General features: G+C 46.3%; 1 protein-coding gene across 1 annotated transcript in view; it reads right to left on the bottom strand.

The window, feature by feature from the left end:
- Positions 1-339: 339 nt before the first annotated feature.
- LOC147886125 (protein argonaute 16-like) overlaps positions 340-13,159 on the bottom strand; it is a 104,591-nt gene continuing 91,771 nt past the window's right edge. The window contains exons 20-22 of the mRNA XM_087395059.1: positions 1,726-1,820; positions 1,189-1,220; positions 340-805 (exon numbers count right to left, since the gene is read on the bottom strand). Of these exons, the coding sequence (XP_087251185.1) occupies positions 639-805; positions 1,189-1,220; positions 1,726-1,820 (294 nt within the window). The 3' untranslated portion in view covers positions 340-638. The remainder of the gene's footprint in view (positions 806-1,188; positions 1,221-1,725; positions 1,821-13,159) is intronic.

Raw genomic sequence — 13,159 nt, 5'->3', positions numbered from 1 at the left:
GTACTTCATGTTGGGTTTTCACCTCTTCTGAGGTTTCACATGCAGAAATATATGATTTCACTATTTAAAAAAAAATGTGTGTTAATGGGCACTCTAGACTCTATGGAAGGATCAAAATCAGTCTTACTCTATGGAAGGATCAAAATCAGTCTTTGGTGATCCTACTTTTTTCACTTTAAGAATACAAGCCCTCTATATAAGAAACTTTAAGTAAACTATCTCATTGTAAGCAAGAAAAGAAATGGTTTGTGGGCTTGAGTGTATCATGAAAACATTACATACATACACAAGCAATTACACTATGATCAAACAAGCAATTCAACAAGTCTAGATATTTTAGTGAAAATGTGGTCTCACAAATAAGCCATCAAAAAGGTTGTAAGATCTTGGCTAGAAAACACAACTTCAAAAGAGGCAGTGGCTAAGTGATGCCTGCTCAAGTGAAGTTTTCTTATGGTCTCCACCATTTTGGCTTGTCCGATAGCTAATCTCAAAAAGCACTTATATTTTACTGCACCACAATAGGCACTCAAGCAGCTAGTGGACAAGATTTATAGCTCATCTTAAAAAGCAATTATATTTGACTGAATCACAACTACTCACTTAAGCAACCAGTGTGCACTTCACATGGAGACCAGTTAGCAAAAGAACATCTTTGACTTCATCTCATCAACCAAATCTGGGAACTGTATAGGGGTTGATCTCTCGAATCTCCCAGTCTGAGATGAAGTTTCTGACCCTCCCTCGTTGTCTAGAAAGTTTCTTGCATGAGTCGCTGCAAGGTGAGCATAAGCAACAGGAGCAACTGCATAAATCCAGGGAAAAGACTCGTCACAATTCTCTATTTTGTGGACTCTGCGTGAAATCGATTAACAAATACTTTTGGTTTGCAACAGTCAGGAAGACATTGAAGGCAGTGTAGAAAGTAGCAGAAGATGACCTAGTGAAAAGATGCTTTTTCATCAGTTATGATTTAGAAAGTTCTTGTCAGAGCATTGAGGTACTTTTGCAGAAGAAGATTTACTAATAATTGCCGAGCACATGATTAAAAGGCGTATTGCAGCTATAGTGCTATCCGTACAGCATCAGGGAGCATTTATCATATCAAACACTGAGTCAAGCAAAAGTTACGATATCTACAAGCTTAGAATTATCTTACCCACAGATACAAGCTTAGAATTATCTTACCCACAGATACAGCTGTTGTGCTCCTTGCATAGCTGTATAACGTCACATCCATGTCAACAGTATAACAATATCAACATTTAGAAAGATACATGTCAAGAAAATATGTACAAGTTCATATGAAAAGCTTCATACAACTGAATTTCTTGATAAATAACCATGCACCTAGATAATTTCCAAATGTTGTTGAAAAAGCTGACTAACGAAATAAGATGTTTGATCAACTGCTAAAAACTACACTATGCTGAATGGAATGTGAGATATTCAAGGCAGAGTGAAAATGGAGGGCTAAGAAAATGACAGCACAACAACAGGCTTCTGCCCAAACAAAAGGCACAACAGCAGAGAATTTGACATCCGCATATGTGCTAATAATAAGTCGGCCATACTTATACAGGAGGATTTGAGTGGGTCAACAGCACAGAAAGCATACAGATACATATGATAAAACCTATTCTTGCTCGCACAACACAAATCTACCTTTAAATCCAGAAATCTCCCAGAGTTGTGGCAAAAATTAGTTTTGGAGTTACCACTTACATGTAGCATAGCCAATGCGTTAGTTGTTGCAAGTCATCAGCTGAAAAGTTGTTTTCATCCACAAGTACATGATAATGTGTGGGCCTTGTAGTTCCCTGCATTGCAATAACACAACTTTCAGCAACCTCTCTCTCTCTCTCTCTCTCTCTCTCTCCAACATGGGGACAGAGACCACTGGAGTGATGATAGCACTTGTCAGACAGCAGGCCACATCACGTAGACTATAGACGAGGGATGGACCCAGACAGGCTGAGTGATAGCAATGTACCATCCCTGATTTTATCAACCCTCGCCAGATCCTGAGCCATTGTCAGATAAACTCCTCTTGTCTCCCCTCACTCGTGTAATTGTGCTGGTCCCACAGACAGCATACACAAGTCAAGCCACTCAGGGCCAAGTGACCGATTGATAGACAACCAGGGACTTCTCCTTGTTGGTAGGGGTACCCATTTTAGTGGTCCTCACCCTTAGGTTTCATTGTGTTGGTTTAGTTTCAGTCTCATAGAACCTTTGGTCTTTCATAGACGTTAATATACTCTCTCTCTCTCTCTCTCTCTCTCTCTCTCTCCTTCCATGCCTTGCACTGTTTTTCCTTGCCGCCACATCCTACCAGAGCTCCAGCACTTTGAGACCCACCTCCGAGCTGCCCTTCAGATACTTCACAGGAAGGACGAGACCATTGCTCTACTTACAGCTCAGGTTGCATCTCTTGTGGATCGAGTGACACAGCAGGATCGGGAGATCTTGTCTATGAGGACAGATCTTCAGGTCTTACAGCCGACTCATAGGACTCTTGCTGGAGAGATTCATGGACACACAGAGCGAGTGCAGCAGATCGAGACTCGCGTTCAGCACATAGACACATCTCCCACTACAGCAGTAGCAGCAGTTGAGGAGCGTTTGACCTCCCTTCAGACAGAGGTCCAGAGAGCCACAAAGTGGGTGGATGTCGTCCGCCGTCAGCCATCACAGCCTCAGAGATCGACTGTATCAGCTACATTGGCCGAGTCACAGCAGAGGGCCACAAAGGCCCTCAACATTCGCATTCGTGGTATCTTGCCCTCGGCGACAGAGTCCACGATGACACAGGCTGTGACCTTTGTCTCTCAGACACTGGGAGTACAGGATCATGGCATAGTAGGAGCATATAGAGTCGGGAGGGATCCTACTAGAGAGCAGCCCCTCATTATCAGATTCAGAGATGCCCAGGCACGTCTAGCTGCCCTCAGGAGGAGAGGGACACTCAGAGACCACCCACAGATTTTCATGGACGAGGATCTGACTCAGATACAGGTTGAGGAGCGCAAGGCGCTAATGCCTCAGAGAGATGCAGCCCGAGCTCAGGGCAAGTGGGCAGTGATCAGGGATGGCAGACTCATCACAAGCACCTTGAGGCATGCTCCCACAGTGCTTAGAGATGGCAGACCAGCAGATATAGCCCCACCTCCACCTCCTGCTCCGACCGCTTGACGGGACAGGGCCCCTACGCATCGCTGTATGGAACTGCAATGGTTCTTTTACAGCACAGCCAGGCAATCTACGGGGGGGGCATTCTTTGGGAGAGATATCATCTTTTTCACGGAGACACATGAGAGTCCAGAGAGACCTTTGCCACAAGTGACAGGGTATACATGGAGATCTGCCTTCAGGCAGCACACTCGGACATTTGGAGTGAGGATCTGGAGGAGTGGCCATTTTGTACAGAGAGCATCTCGATCGGATCATCACAGTGGAGAGAGCGGATTCACATGCCCGATTCTTGTGGATACGCATCCGCCGCAGAGCCCCTCAGCGAGATCTTTTTGTTGCAGTTTGCTACTTCCCCCCGGCGCAGTCGATCTATTCTTCCACTAGACCAGGCCAGTTCATATTTGAGGATCTCTCAGCGGACATTGCAGATTTTTCACATCGCGGACAAGTCATCCTTTTAGGAGACTTCATCGCGAGGACCTCAGACAGACAGGGCCTCACTTATAACTTCATGGAGGATCCGGTCATACTCCCACCATTTCACGATGATAGCCTCTGTCGGACTTCATCAGACTGCACAGTACAGCCCACAGATCAGGGACGTCAGTTACTGGAGCTCCTCACCTCGCACAGTATGGTCATTTATAACGGCTTGTCCAGGTGGCCACAGTCTTCCATGCCTACATTCTCTTCTGCTTCTGGGCGTGGTACTAGCGTGATCGACTACATCATAGGTCCCCCGACTCTAGTCCCTTCCATCCATAGCCTTACTGTTAGCCCCTTCATGCCCTCTGCCGACCCACCCCCCCCTCGTTATCATGACCGCCAACCCTATTATGAGGTTCATTTCGCCACCAGTTCGATGATGTATATAGCCAGAACCTCAGCCGCCTACTCCGTCCTCATCTATTAGACGCTCTACCATCCACGCAGGACCGGTGGAATCTTGTACATACTTCACTCGTTTCTGCCGCTCACATGTCGTTCCCTGCCACATGTCATTCGTCTAGTCCCCCACCGGTTGGTCTTGTTCCTTGCAACGGTTGGTATGACGACAAGTGTAAGGAACTCTGCAGGAAACTTCACCTTGAGACCAAGGAGAAGTCTCCCCTCCTTGCTGAAACCAAGAGAGACTACAAGTGGTTGGTTAGGCGCAAGAAACGCCAATTTCTAGCCCGGAATGAGGAGGAGCTGAGAAGCTTGCTTTTCAGCTATGACTCCAAGGAATTCTGGAGAAAATTCCTCCGCTCGAAGTCTCAGAGCCTCCTCACAGATCCACGTGTCTGGTCTGCATACACTTCAGCTCTATATGATGTTCCAGATCAGCCAGCCATCGATTTATCCCATTCCCCTAGGCCAACTTCATCTAGTCTCTTCACACCAGAGAGTGTCCGTCCAGCAGTCCACCGATTGAAGACCGGGAGAGCTAAGGATCATGATGGATTGCAAGCGGAGTATGTAATCCACGGGATTGATGCCTTAGATTTTGTTCTTTCCCCTCTCTTCAATGAGTCTGTTTGTACAGGCCTACCAAAGTCCTGGTTAGGCAATACCATAGTACCTATCCACAAGTCAGGGGACCCTATGGAGCCGTCGAATTACAGGACCATCATGATTGGCCACGTTATGGCCAAGATCTATGCATCAGTTTTGGAAATCCGTATAAATGACCATGCCGAGACGACAGGACTCAGAGCCAGAGGGCAGGCTGGATTTCGCAGGGATCATTCGACACTTGACCACATCCTCACACTCAGGGCACTGGTAGAGGAGGCCAAGTCACGAAGGCAACGGCTTTATTGTTGCTTCGTGGACTTCAGGAAGGCATTTGACACAGTTCCGCGATTCAGATTGTTTCAGAGGATTCGTCAGATGGGCTTCAGTGGAGAGATACAGTGGGCTATCATGGCTTTGTATGAGAGGGTCACTGGTCGGGTTCGGACACGTGAGGGGCTCTCAGAGGAGGTATGCAGCACGATTGGGGTGAAGCAGGGTTGCCCGCTCTCTCCTACTCTCTTTGGATTATATATTGATGAGCTAGAGATGTTTGTATAGATGACAGGCGGTGTGGGCTCTACTCTCTCAGGATCCTCCATTCCTATCCTCCTGTATGTGGACGATGTGGTTCTCATTTCCTCTACTGCTCAGGGCCTCCAGGCACATATTGAGGCACTCCACAGGTTGTGCAAGGACAGGGGGTTGACCGTAAACCTTGCCAAGACCAAGGTTATGGTTTTCAACACCTCTGATCGTATTTACAGCACGGATGAGTTTTGCTTCACTTATGACGGACAGCCCATTGAGCTTGTTAGAGAGTACACTTATTTGGGGGCAGTTTTCAGGGGACCGGTCTTCACCATGACATATGCAGCACCAGATAGGATTAGTAAAGGGTATGCTTCGTTGGCTCATCTTGAGCGTCAGTGTTTTCAGTCCCACTTTCAGCATCCCGATACGAAATCCTTGCTTTTTGATACATTGGTGAGACCAGCTGCAATGTATGCAGCTCCTTTCTGGGCAGGAGACCTCGACGCTGCAGATCAGAGACGAGTAGAGAGGTTACAGATCATCATGTTCTCTCGGCTCATTAGGGCCAAGGCTACAGTTCCGCATGAGATCATACTAGCAGAGTTTGGAGCCACTCCCCTTGCATTGGATGCAGTGTTTCAGTCGGTCATGTATTTGCACAGGGTTAGGGAGTTTGGAGACTCAGCAACAGGCAGAGCTCGGTTGCCATGGTTAGCACTTGCATCTTCTATGTTGCATCTTCTATGGAGTTGGCACGATCTGGGGCCCGATACTGCTGGTACTTCAGACTCACTAAGTGGCTCACATCTCTTGGACTAGACATGGATAGACTGCCTCCCTTCCGATACAGCATAGATGCCCCTCATCTCGAGTTGACTCGCCACGAGCTTAGCCAGGTCACGAGAGCAGACTTGCTGCAGCTTCATACGTATCGCACTTGGATTTATCCCACGCAGCTTCTGATGAAGATGGCCACATATCATGACCACTTCCTTCGGATCTCAGAGGATGGATTTGTCATTCCACCAGGCTATGAGGTATCCACATGTCCCACTCACTGAGGATTGCCCTTGGCCAGCTTAGAGTCTCTTCGCATCAGCTCGAGATAGAGACTGGTAGGATGCGACGCATGGAGGATGGACGGCGACCAAGCCGAGAGAACAGAATCTTCCCTTGTTGCAACCATGGGAGAGGTGGACCCAGAGGAGCACTTCATTTGCAGATGCCCGCTATATTATGAGCTCAGAGGTAGATTCCACTGTCTCTTCACGGATGGCTTTGGACCTCTCTCACGAGTGATGGACTACGAGGATCAGCATTGCCTAGCTCTTTTTATGTCAAGGAGGCCACTATGCTTCGACGAGACTACCTCAAAGACCATCAGCACAGACCGGAGCGTGATAGAGCCCAGCTTGATAGAGCTCAGGCACACGCTATACCAGAGGACAGAGACCAGGAGAAGCACGAGGAGGTTAGAGCTCACACAGGACACATGCCTCCACCCTGTGGATGTACATATGAGATGGTTTGTAGACGCCACAAGATCTTGTTACATAGAGGACGTACTCGCCGCTTCATCTCCAGACGATCCAGGATGATGGCAGCTTTTTGGAGGAGACTTACTCATGGAGATCTCGCCCCACCAGCCGCTCACCTCACCTTTGCTCAGATTTGTACTCTCATAGCAGGAGGCAGAGTCGATGGACAGGATTTCCAGTATTATTTTGGTTCTCAAACTCCGTGACACCTGGACTTGTATCTTTGCATTGGCATATTGTACTCATCCCCCCATTTTGCACCCAGGGGCGGTTTCCTTGCATCTAGTTTACTTTGTATTTAGGCTCAGATTTGACATTATGTACTTTCACTTGCATTGTATTGCATAGCACTTAGATGATATTCGATGATGCCTCTTCTTTGTGGCACGTTGATTTTGTCCTATCTTGTATGCAGAGTTCTTGATGTCCCATGGTTGGTCTTTAGTGGACAATAATACACTTTCTTTCTCTCTCTCTCTCTCTCTCTCTCTCTCTCTCTCTCTCTCTCTCTCTATGAGAAGGCTTTAGCAAAACTATCGCAACCGCTAGTAGATGGATCATGCTCCACAAGAAAAGCTGTAATAAGCAATGCATAGGGGTTAAACAAGGCTGCCCCCTCTCACCAATGCTTTTTGGTCTCTTTATCAAGGATTTGGAAGGGTGGACGAGAATACACAAGGAAGGTGTTCAGATTGCAAGATACACTTTACTGATGCTTATCTATGCTGACGATGTGGTATTCTTCGCAAGGAGCAAGGAGAATTTGCACGCACACCTGGATCACCTTTGAAGGGGAGCCCCTGGAAACAATAAACACCTATAAATATCTAGGACTACATTTTACCGACACAAGTGGAACGCATGCATGGAAAGGAGGATTCTGGGGGGCTTGAAAGCCTTATATAGCTTCCAAAACAAATGCAGTCAGACTCATTTACGGAATTGGGAGATGAGAAAGTTTCTATACACCATGCTTGTACACACAGTAATACTTTACGAATGCCCAGCTTGGGTACCCAGACTCTCTAGGATGTATTGTGAAAGGATAGAAACTCTATACACAAACGTTTCCTGATAGGGGAGTTAGGGGTAAAGGCACAGACACCATACCCCATCCTATTGGCTGAAACAGAAATGATATCTCTAGAAGGGGAAGCACTATGTCAATTCATGGCTTACCTCAGCAAAGTTGAGAAGATGGGATGCCACTAGGATACCACACAAGGCGATGGAAGCTACGCAAATCACAGGGTGGTACAAAGAGGGAATGAAGTGGATGGAATCATGCGGTATAACAGTTGCTGATATACCACAAGATGGGGAAATAGTGATGCAGGCAATGATACAAAAGCTATACCAAGACCCAGGGACAGAAATGCAGTTTTACAAACAGGAAATCAACTCAATGGACACCTATGGAATTAAGAAATGCCTCGGGGAAGACATCAATATTTAAATACATTTAATCTGCAAAATTAGAACTGGTTCACACGATCTCAAGGTGGAGAGGGGTAGGTGGGCAAGACCCAAGATCCCCAAAGAGGAAAGGACCTGTAAAATCTGCCCCACAGTAGAGGTAGAAAATGAGCAGCACGTACTCCTAAGATGTAGAGCTTACGCTCACATCAGAGAAAGATATGAGGGCAGCAGAGACAATTCGAAAAATCTGTTGGTACAGCCAGCCAAAAAGCTAGGAAGCTACTTGAAAGAGGTATTGGAACATCGAAACAAGGTACTAGGTCTAGGACACAAGCTAGCCCGACAAGTTTGTTATATTTTATTTCACTAGTTGTAAGGGACCACTATTAATTGATAGTGATCGCCAGTCCCAAGGTCTCATAGTGGACTTTAATACGATCATATCATATCATATCATCTGTGTGTGTGTGTGTGTGTGTGTGTGTGTGTGTGCACGCACGAGTGAGTGAGGTGTGGAGCGGCGATGGAGCTCTCTTCCTCTGCGCAGCCAGCTTCGTCTCCCTCTCTGTTTCCGTCCGTACAGCCCCCCTCCACAACCTTGCTGCCTACCCGTTCCTCCGTACAGCTGTCGTCAGCTGTATGGCCCTCCATACCCCTTCCGTGCAGTTTCCTGACGCCCGTACAGCTTCCCCTGCAGCCTCCCGTACAGCCCTTCGTACAGCCTGTACAGCATCTCGTACTGCATCCCATACAGCCCGTACAGCCTTCCCTGCAGCCTCCCGTATGTTTCCCATGCTCTGTGACGCTCCCTGTACAGCCCTTCGTCCCTGCTGTACGGCCTTCCGTACAGCCTGTACGGTCGACCGTACAGCCTGAGCAGCCTCCTTCCCCCTTTGTTTTCTCTGCCTCAGCACCTCCTGCTGCCTCTGCTCCTACTCGCGTTTTTCTCCGGCGAAAGCATGGTGGTCTGCCTGTTTCCCCTTTCATCAAATCGGCAAAGCTGGATGATTTTGATGGCCCTTCTACTTCCCTCCAGCTGGATCTTCTTCACCAATTTTGCTCTGCCTCTAGCACAGAAGTTCCTTCATCGAGTTTCCCGCTTGTTCGTTCCTTGGATTCTGCCCTTTTGGTTTCTGGTCTTCGACAGGCTCAGAAATTTGGAGTCTGCCTCTATTTCATGGGCAGGATTTTATCTTCACCTCAGCTCCATCATTGGGCTGATGTTGCAGTGCGTCTGGACTGTATTTCTTCCTTTGTCCTTTTAGGTAAAGGATTTTACTATGCCCACTGCTCTTCGACTGAGGTGGTAGAGCGCCTTGTTAATGATGCTGGTGTTCCTAGAGCTGGTTTCTTCGCATATGTTATGCCCAGGGATCCACTTTTCGATCCTTCTGCAACACTTCTAAGTCATTGTCCAGTTTGGATTACTCTCAAAGCGCTGCATGTGCCTCTTCTTTAGCATCTTCCAACCCTTGCAGCTTTTTTGGGAAGGCCTCTCCATGTTCCGAAACAAGAGTTCTTGCAAGCCTCCCGTGATGTTCGTCTTTGCATTCTGTGGGATCTGACGCAGCCCGTGCCATCTACTTTGGATCTTGATTTGGGATTTGCTCATCCGATGCGCATCAGGCTCCATTTTGCATCTTTTCCCACTGCATGATATCGGTGTCGACAGGTTGGTCACTTTGCATGTGCTTGCCCTTCTCTATCCAGGCCCATACCACATGCTCTTTCTTCAGCCGTCAAGGTTACTCTCCCTTTTCCTCCGGTTTCTACTATGGTTTCTTTGGCGAAGCCCTCTACTGCTCCGAAGCACTACTGGAGGAAAGTTGATAAATCACAGACAAATCCCCCTCTTGCTAAAGAAGCTCAGGATTGCAACCTTGTTGAGCACCATCAGTCTCCTTCTACTCAAGATATGGATGTACTCCTTACAGAGGGCAATTTACAGGATGATATGTATGCTCTCTCTCAGAATACTGCCCCTGCTCTTACTTAGACTGATCCTCCGAATGAAGCTCAAATGCTGAATCCTACTTCATCAAATGCAGCTTTTTCCTCGGAAGATACGGATGTTGATTTAGCTTCTCCACCTTTGATGTCTGTGCTAGAGTTTTCTTCTATTAGGGATGCAGAAGTACCTTTTTTACTAGAATCTTTTCATCCCATGTTACAACAGGTTTTTGACCCTCTGATTCAAAAATTTCGGGTACCAGCCTATATCAAGAAGAATCACAAGGGCAAAAAACAGCTTGTTTTTATTGATGGTGTGGTTTCATCACTGCATCAGTTTTTACAAAGCAACAATTTGAAGCTGGAGGATGCTGTGTTTGATTCTCCTCCAGCTTGATATGTAACTTTTTACTTGGCTACCTCATGACTTTTGCTCTGAGGTTTTACTTGTAAAACTTTCTCCTTGTACTTATTGGTGGTTCTTACCTCTTTTGAGGTTTCCCACACAGAAATATAAAGATTTCACTAAAAAAAAAGTGTGTGTGTATATGTATGTATATATATATATATATATGTATATGTATGTATATATGTATGTATGTATGTATGTATGTATGTATGTATTATATATGTATATGTATGTATGTATGTATGTATGTATGTATGTATGTATTGTTGTATCGTCACAAGTGTCAACCTTGGTAGGGGAGCCCATTTTAGTGGCCCCCACCCTTAGTTTCATTGTATTGTTTTCTTTGCAGTCTCATAGACCCTTTGGTCTTTCGTAGACACTGATAAACCCTCTCTCTCTCTCTCTCCCTCTCTCTCTCTCTCTCTCTCATGGAGACTTACTCATGGAGATCTCGCCCCACCAACCGCCCACCTCACCTTTGCTCAGATTTGTACTCTCATAGCAGGAGGCAGAGTCGATGGACAAGATTTCCAGTATTATTTTGGTTCTCAGACTCCGTGACACCTGGACTTGTATCTTTGCATTGGCATATTGTACTCATCCCCCCATTTTGCACCCAGGGGCGGTTTCCTTGCATCTAGTTTACTTTGTATTTAGGCTCAGATTTGACATTATGTACTTTCACTTGCATTGTATTGCGTAGCACTTAGATGATATTCGACGATGCCTCTTCTTTGTGGCACGTTGATTTTGTGCTATCTTGTATGCAGAGTTCTTGATGTCCCATGGGCCCATTTTGGCCTTTAGTGGACAATAGTACACTTTCTTTCTTTCTTTCTCTCTCTCTCTCTCTCTTAGAGAGAGAGAGAGAGAGGGTCTATCTATCCATCTATCTATAAATAGGCACTTTGCCCAAATTGGGCAAAGTGGCAATTGAATTTGAACAAAAATTAAGGATATCTTTCAAGAAGGCTGCTAGAAAGGTTGGGAAATGGGCAATATTCCATGAGGACGCAGCCCTCATCAAGGAGTCTAGATCCAAATCAAAAGACTCTTAGTCTTAAACTAATGCATGGCCGATTTGTTTTTCATTTTCAGACTACAATGTAGGTATTCTAAATATATCGGAGTTCCTCTTGCACTTCCTCGGAGCTGCCTTGTGCCCTACCTAAATGGATGTGCTAGCTGGTTTTTTTGCTGCCCCATAGACTTGTTGGTCTCTCATAGACATTAATGTATGTACCGAATGCATTGCGTATGGACTAAGTACCCTAGCTCTAATCTTGGCAAAGCTTTTTAAAGAAGCGATCCTCACCGTTTTCCCCCACACCTAGACCCTTAATACCATCCTGATCAACAAGGTAGGAGGTAGGCCACAAAAAACTAGAAGACCATCATGATTTGTCCAAGAGTTACACTGCAATATTTGACAAGTTTGTGGAGCATAAGGGACTCAGAGCTGCTGGATAGGAACACTTTCATACGGATCACATGACCTTGGGTCACATCCATACACTATGAGGTCTCATTGAGGAGGCTAGGGTACGGTTTACTGCTGCTTTAAGGATTTTTGCAAGGCTTTTGACAGTGTGTCACATACCCACCTCATCAGACGCCTATAGAATCTAGGATACGGTCATGAGATACTTTGGGCCATCTTGACACTTTATGAGAGGGTATAATGCAAGGGTTGGACAATGACTAAGGAGTTTAGGAGCACGATTAGGATTAAACAAGGTTTCCCTTTGTCACCAACCCTGTTCGGTCTCTATATAGGTGTGCTTGAGAAATTCATCAAGACACTAGGCAACAATGTTACGTCCACTACTGGACTAATTGGGGTATAGGCTTATCAAGCCTAGGCCTGACTAACCTGGGATCTAGGAATAGGTCTAAGGTTAGAATGTGGTCTAACCCAAGGGTAGGAATAACCTAGGGTTAAGACCAAAGCTAGCAAAAGTCAAGTCTAGATCCTGTGGATAGAGCTAGCTTGCTAGAGGCAAGGCATGGCTAAGCTATACTTGGCAAAGGATAGCCACAAAGTAAAGCAATTACTTTATTCATGCTAAAATATAGGCTCACAGCTAAAGATAGTCGGGGCCTGATCTATAAGTATAAGCAAGGGGCTCATTATCAAGAGTCCGAGGAATGCTCTCCTTCGAACATTGACCTGCTGACCTGGGAGCAGCAGCTAGAGGAAAGGGCATGTGGTATGGGATGCATGTCTAGACTTCGAGGCTGGTTGGCTCTCTATGGTGGTCTAGACCTCTACCTCGGGGGTGGCTCGATGTACAAAGCCTACGACGGCTGGGGGGTGAGATGCTAGCTCCAACCCTTATAGGACTCTAGCTTGCAGTTCTACCTTACCATGGTATCAGAGCCAGCTTCGAGCTCTTCCCTCACAACATCAGGACTCTAGCTTGAAGTTCTACCTTACCATGGTCTGGGGCTTACCAGCCTTGGATGGAGTTGTTTCATTTGGTATCAGAGCCAGCTTCGAGCTCTGTAGAGTCCTGATGTTGTGAGGGAAAGCTTAAACTCCCTTGGGAGTGGTAAAGGATGCACATGTCCCTTGTAGAGGAAGGAGAAGAGAATTCATGCGGTTGAGATTCATATT

This window comes from Dipteris shenzhenensis, chromosome 24 (genome assembly GCF_047967505.1).
Source record: "Dipteris shenzhenensis isolate YYH24624 ecotype China chromosome 24, Dip_SZ_1.0, whole genome shotgun sequence".
NCBI classification, from domain to species: Eukaryota; Viridiplantae; Streptophyta; class Polypodiopsida; order Gleicheniales; family Dipteridaceae; genus Dipteris; species Dipteris shenzhenensis.
The sequence above is the reverse complement of the archived record's forward strand: the minus strand, read 5'-3'. Positions and strand labels throughout refer to the sequence as shown.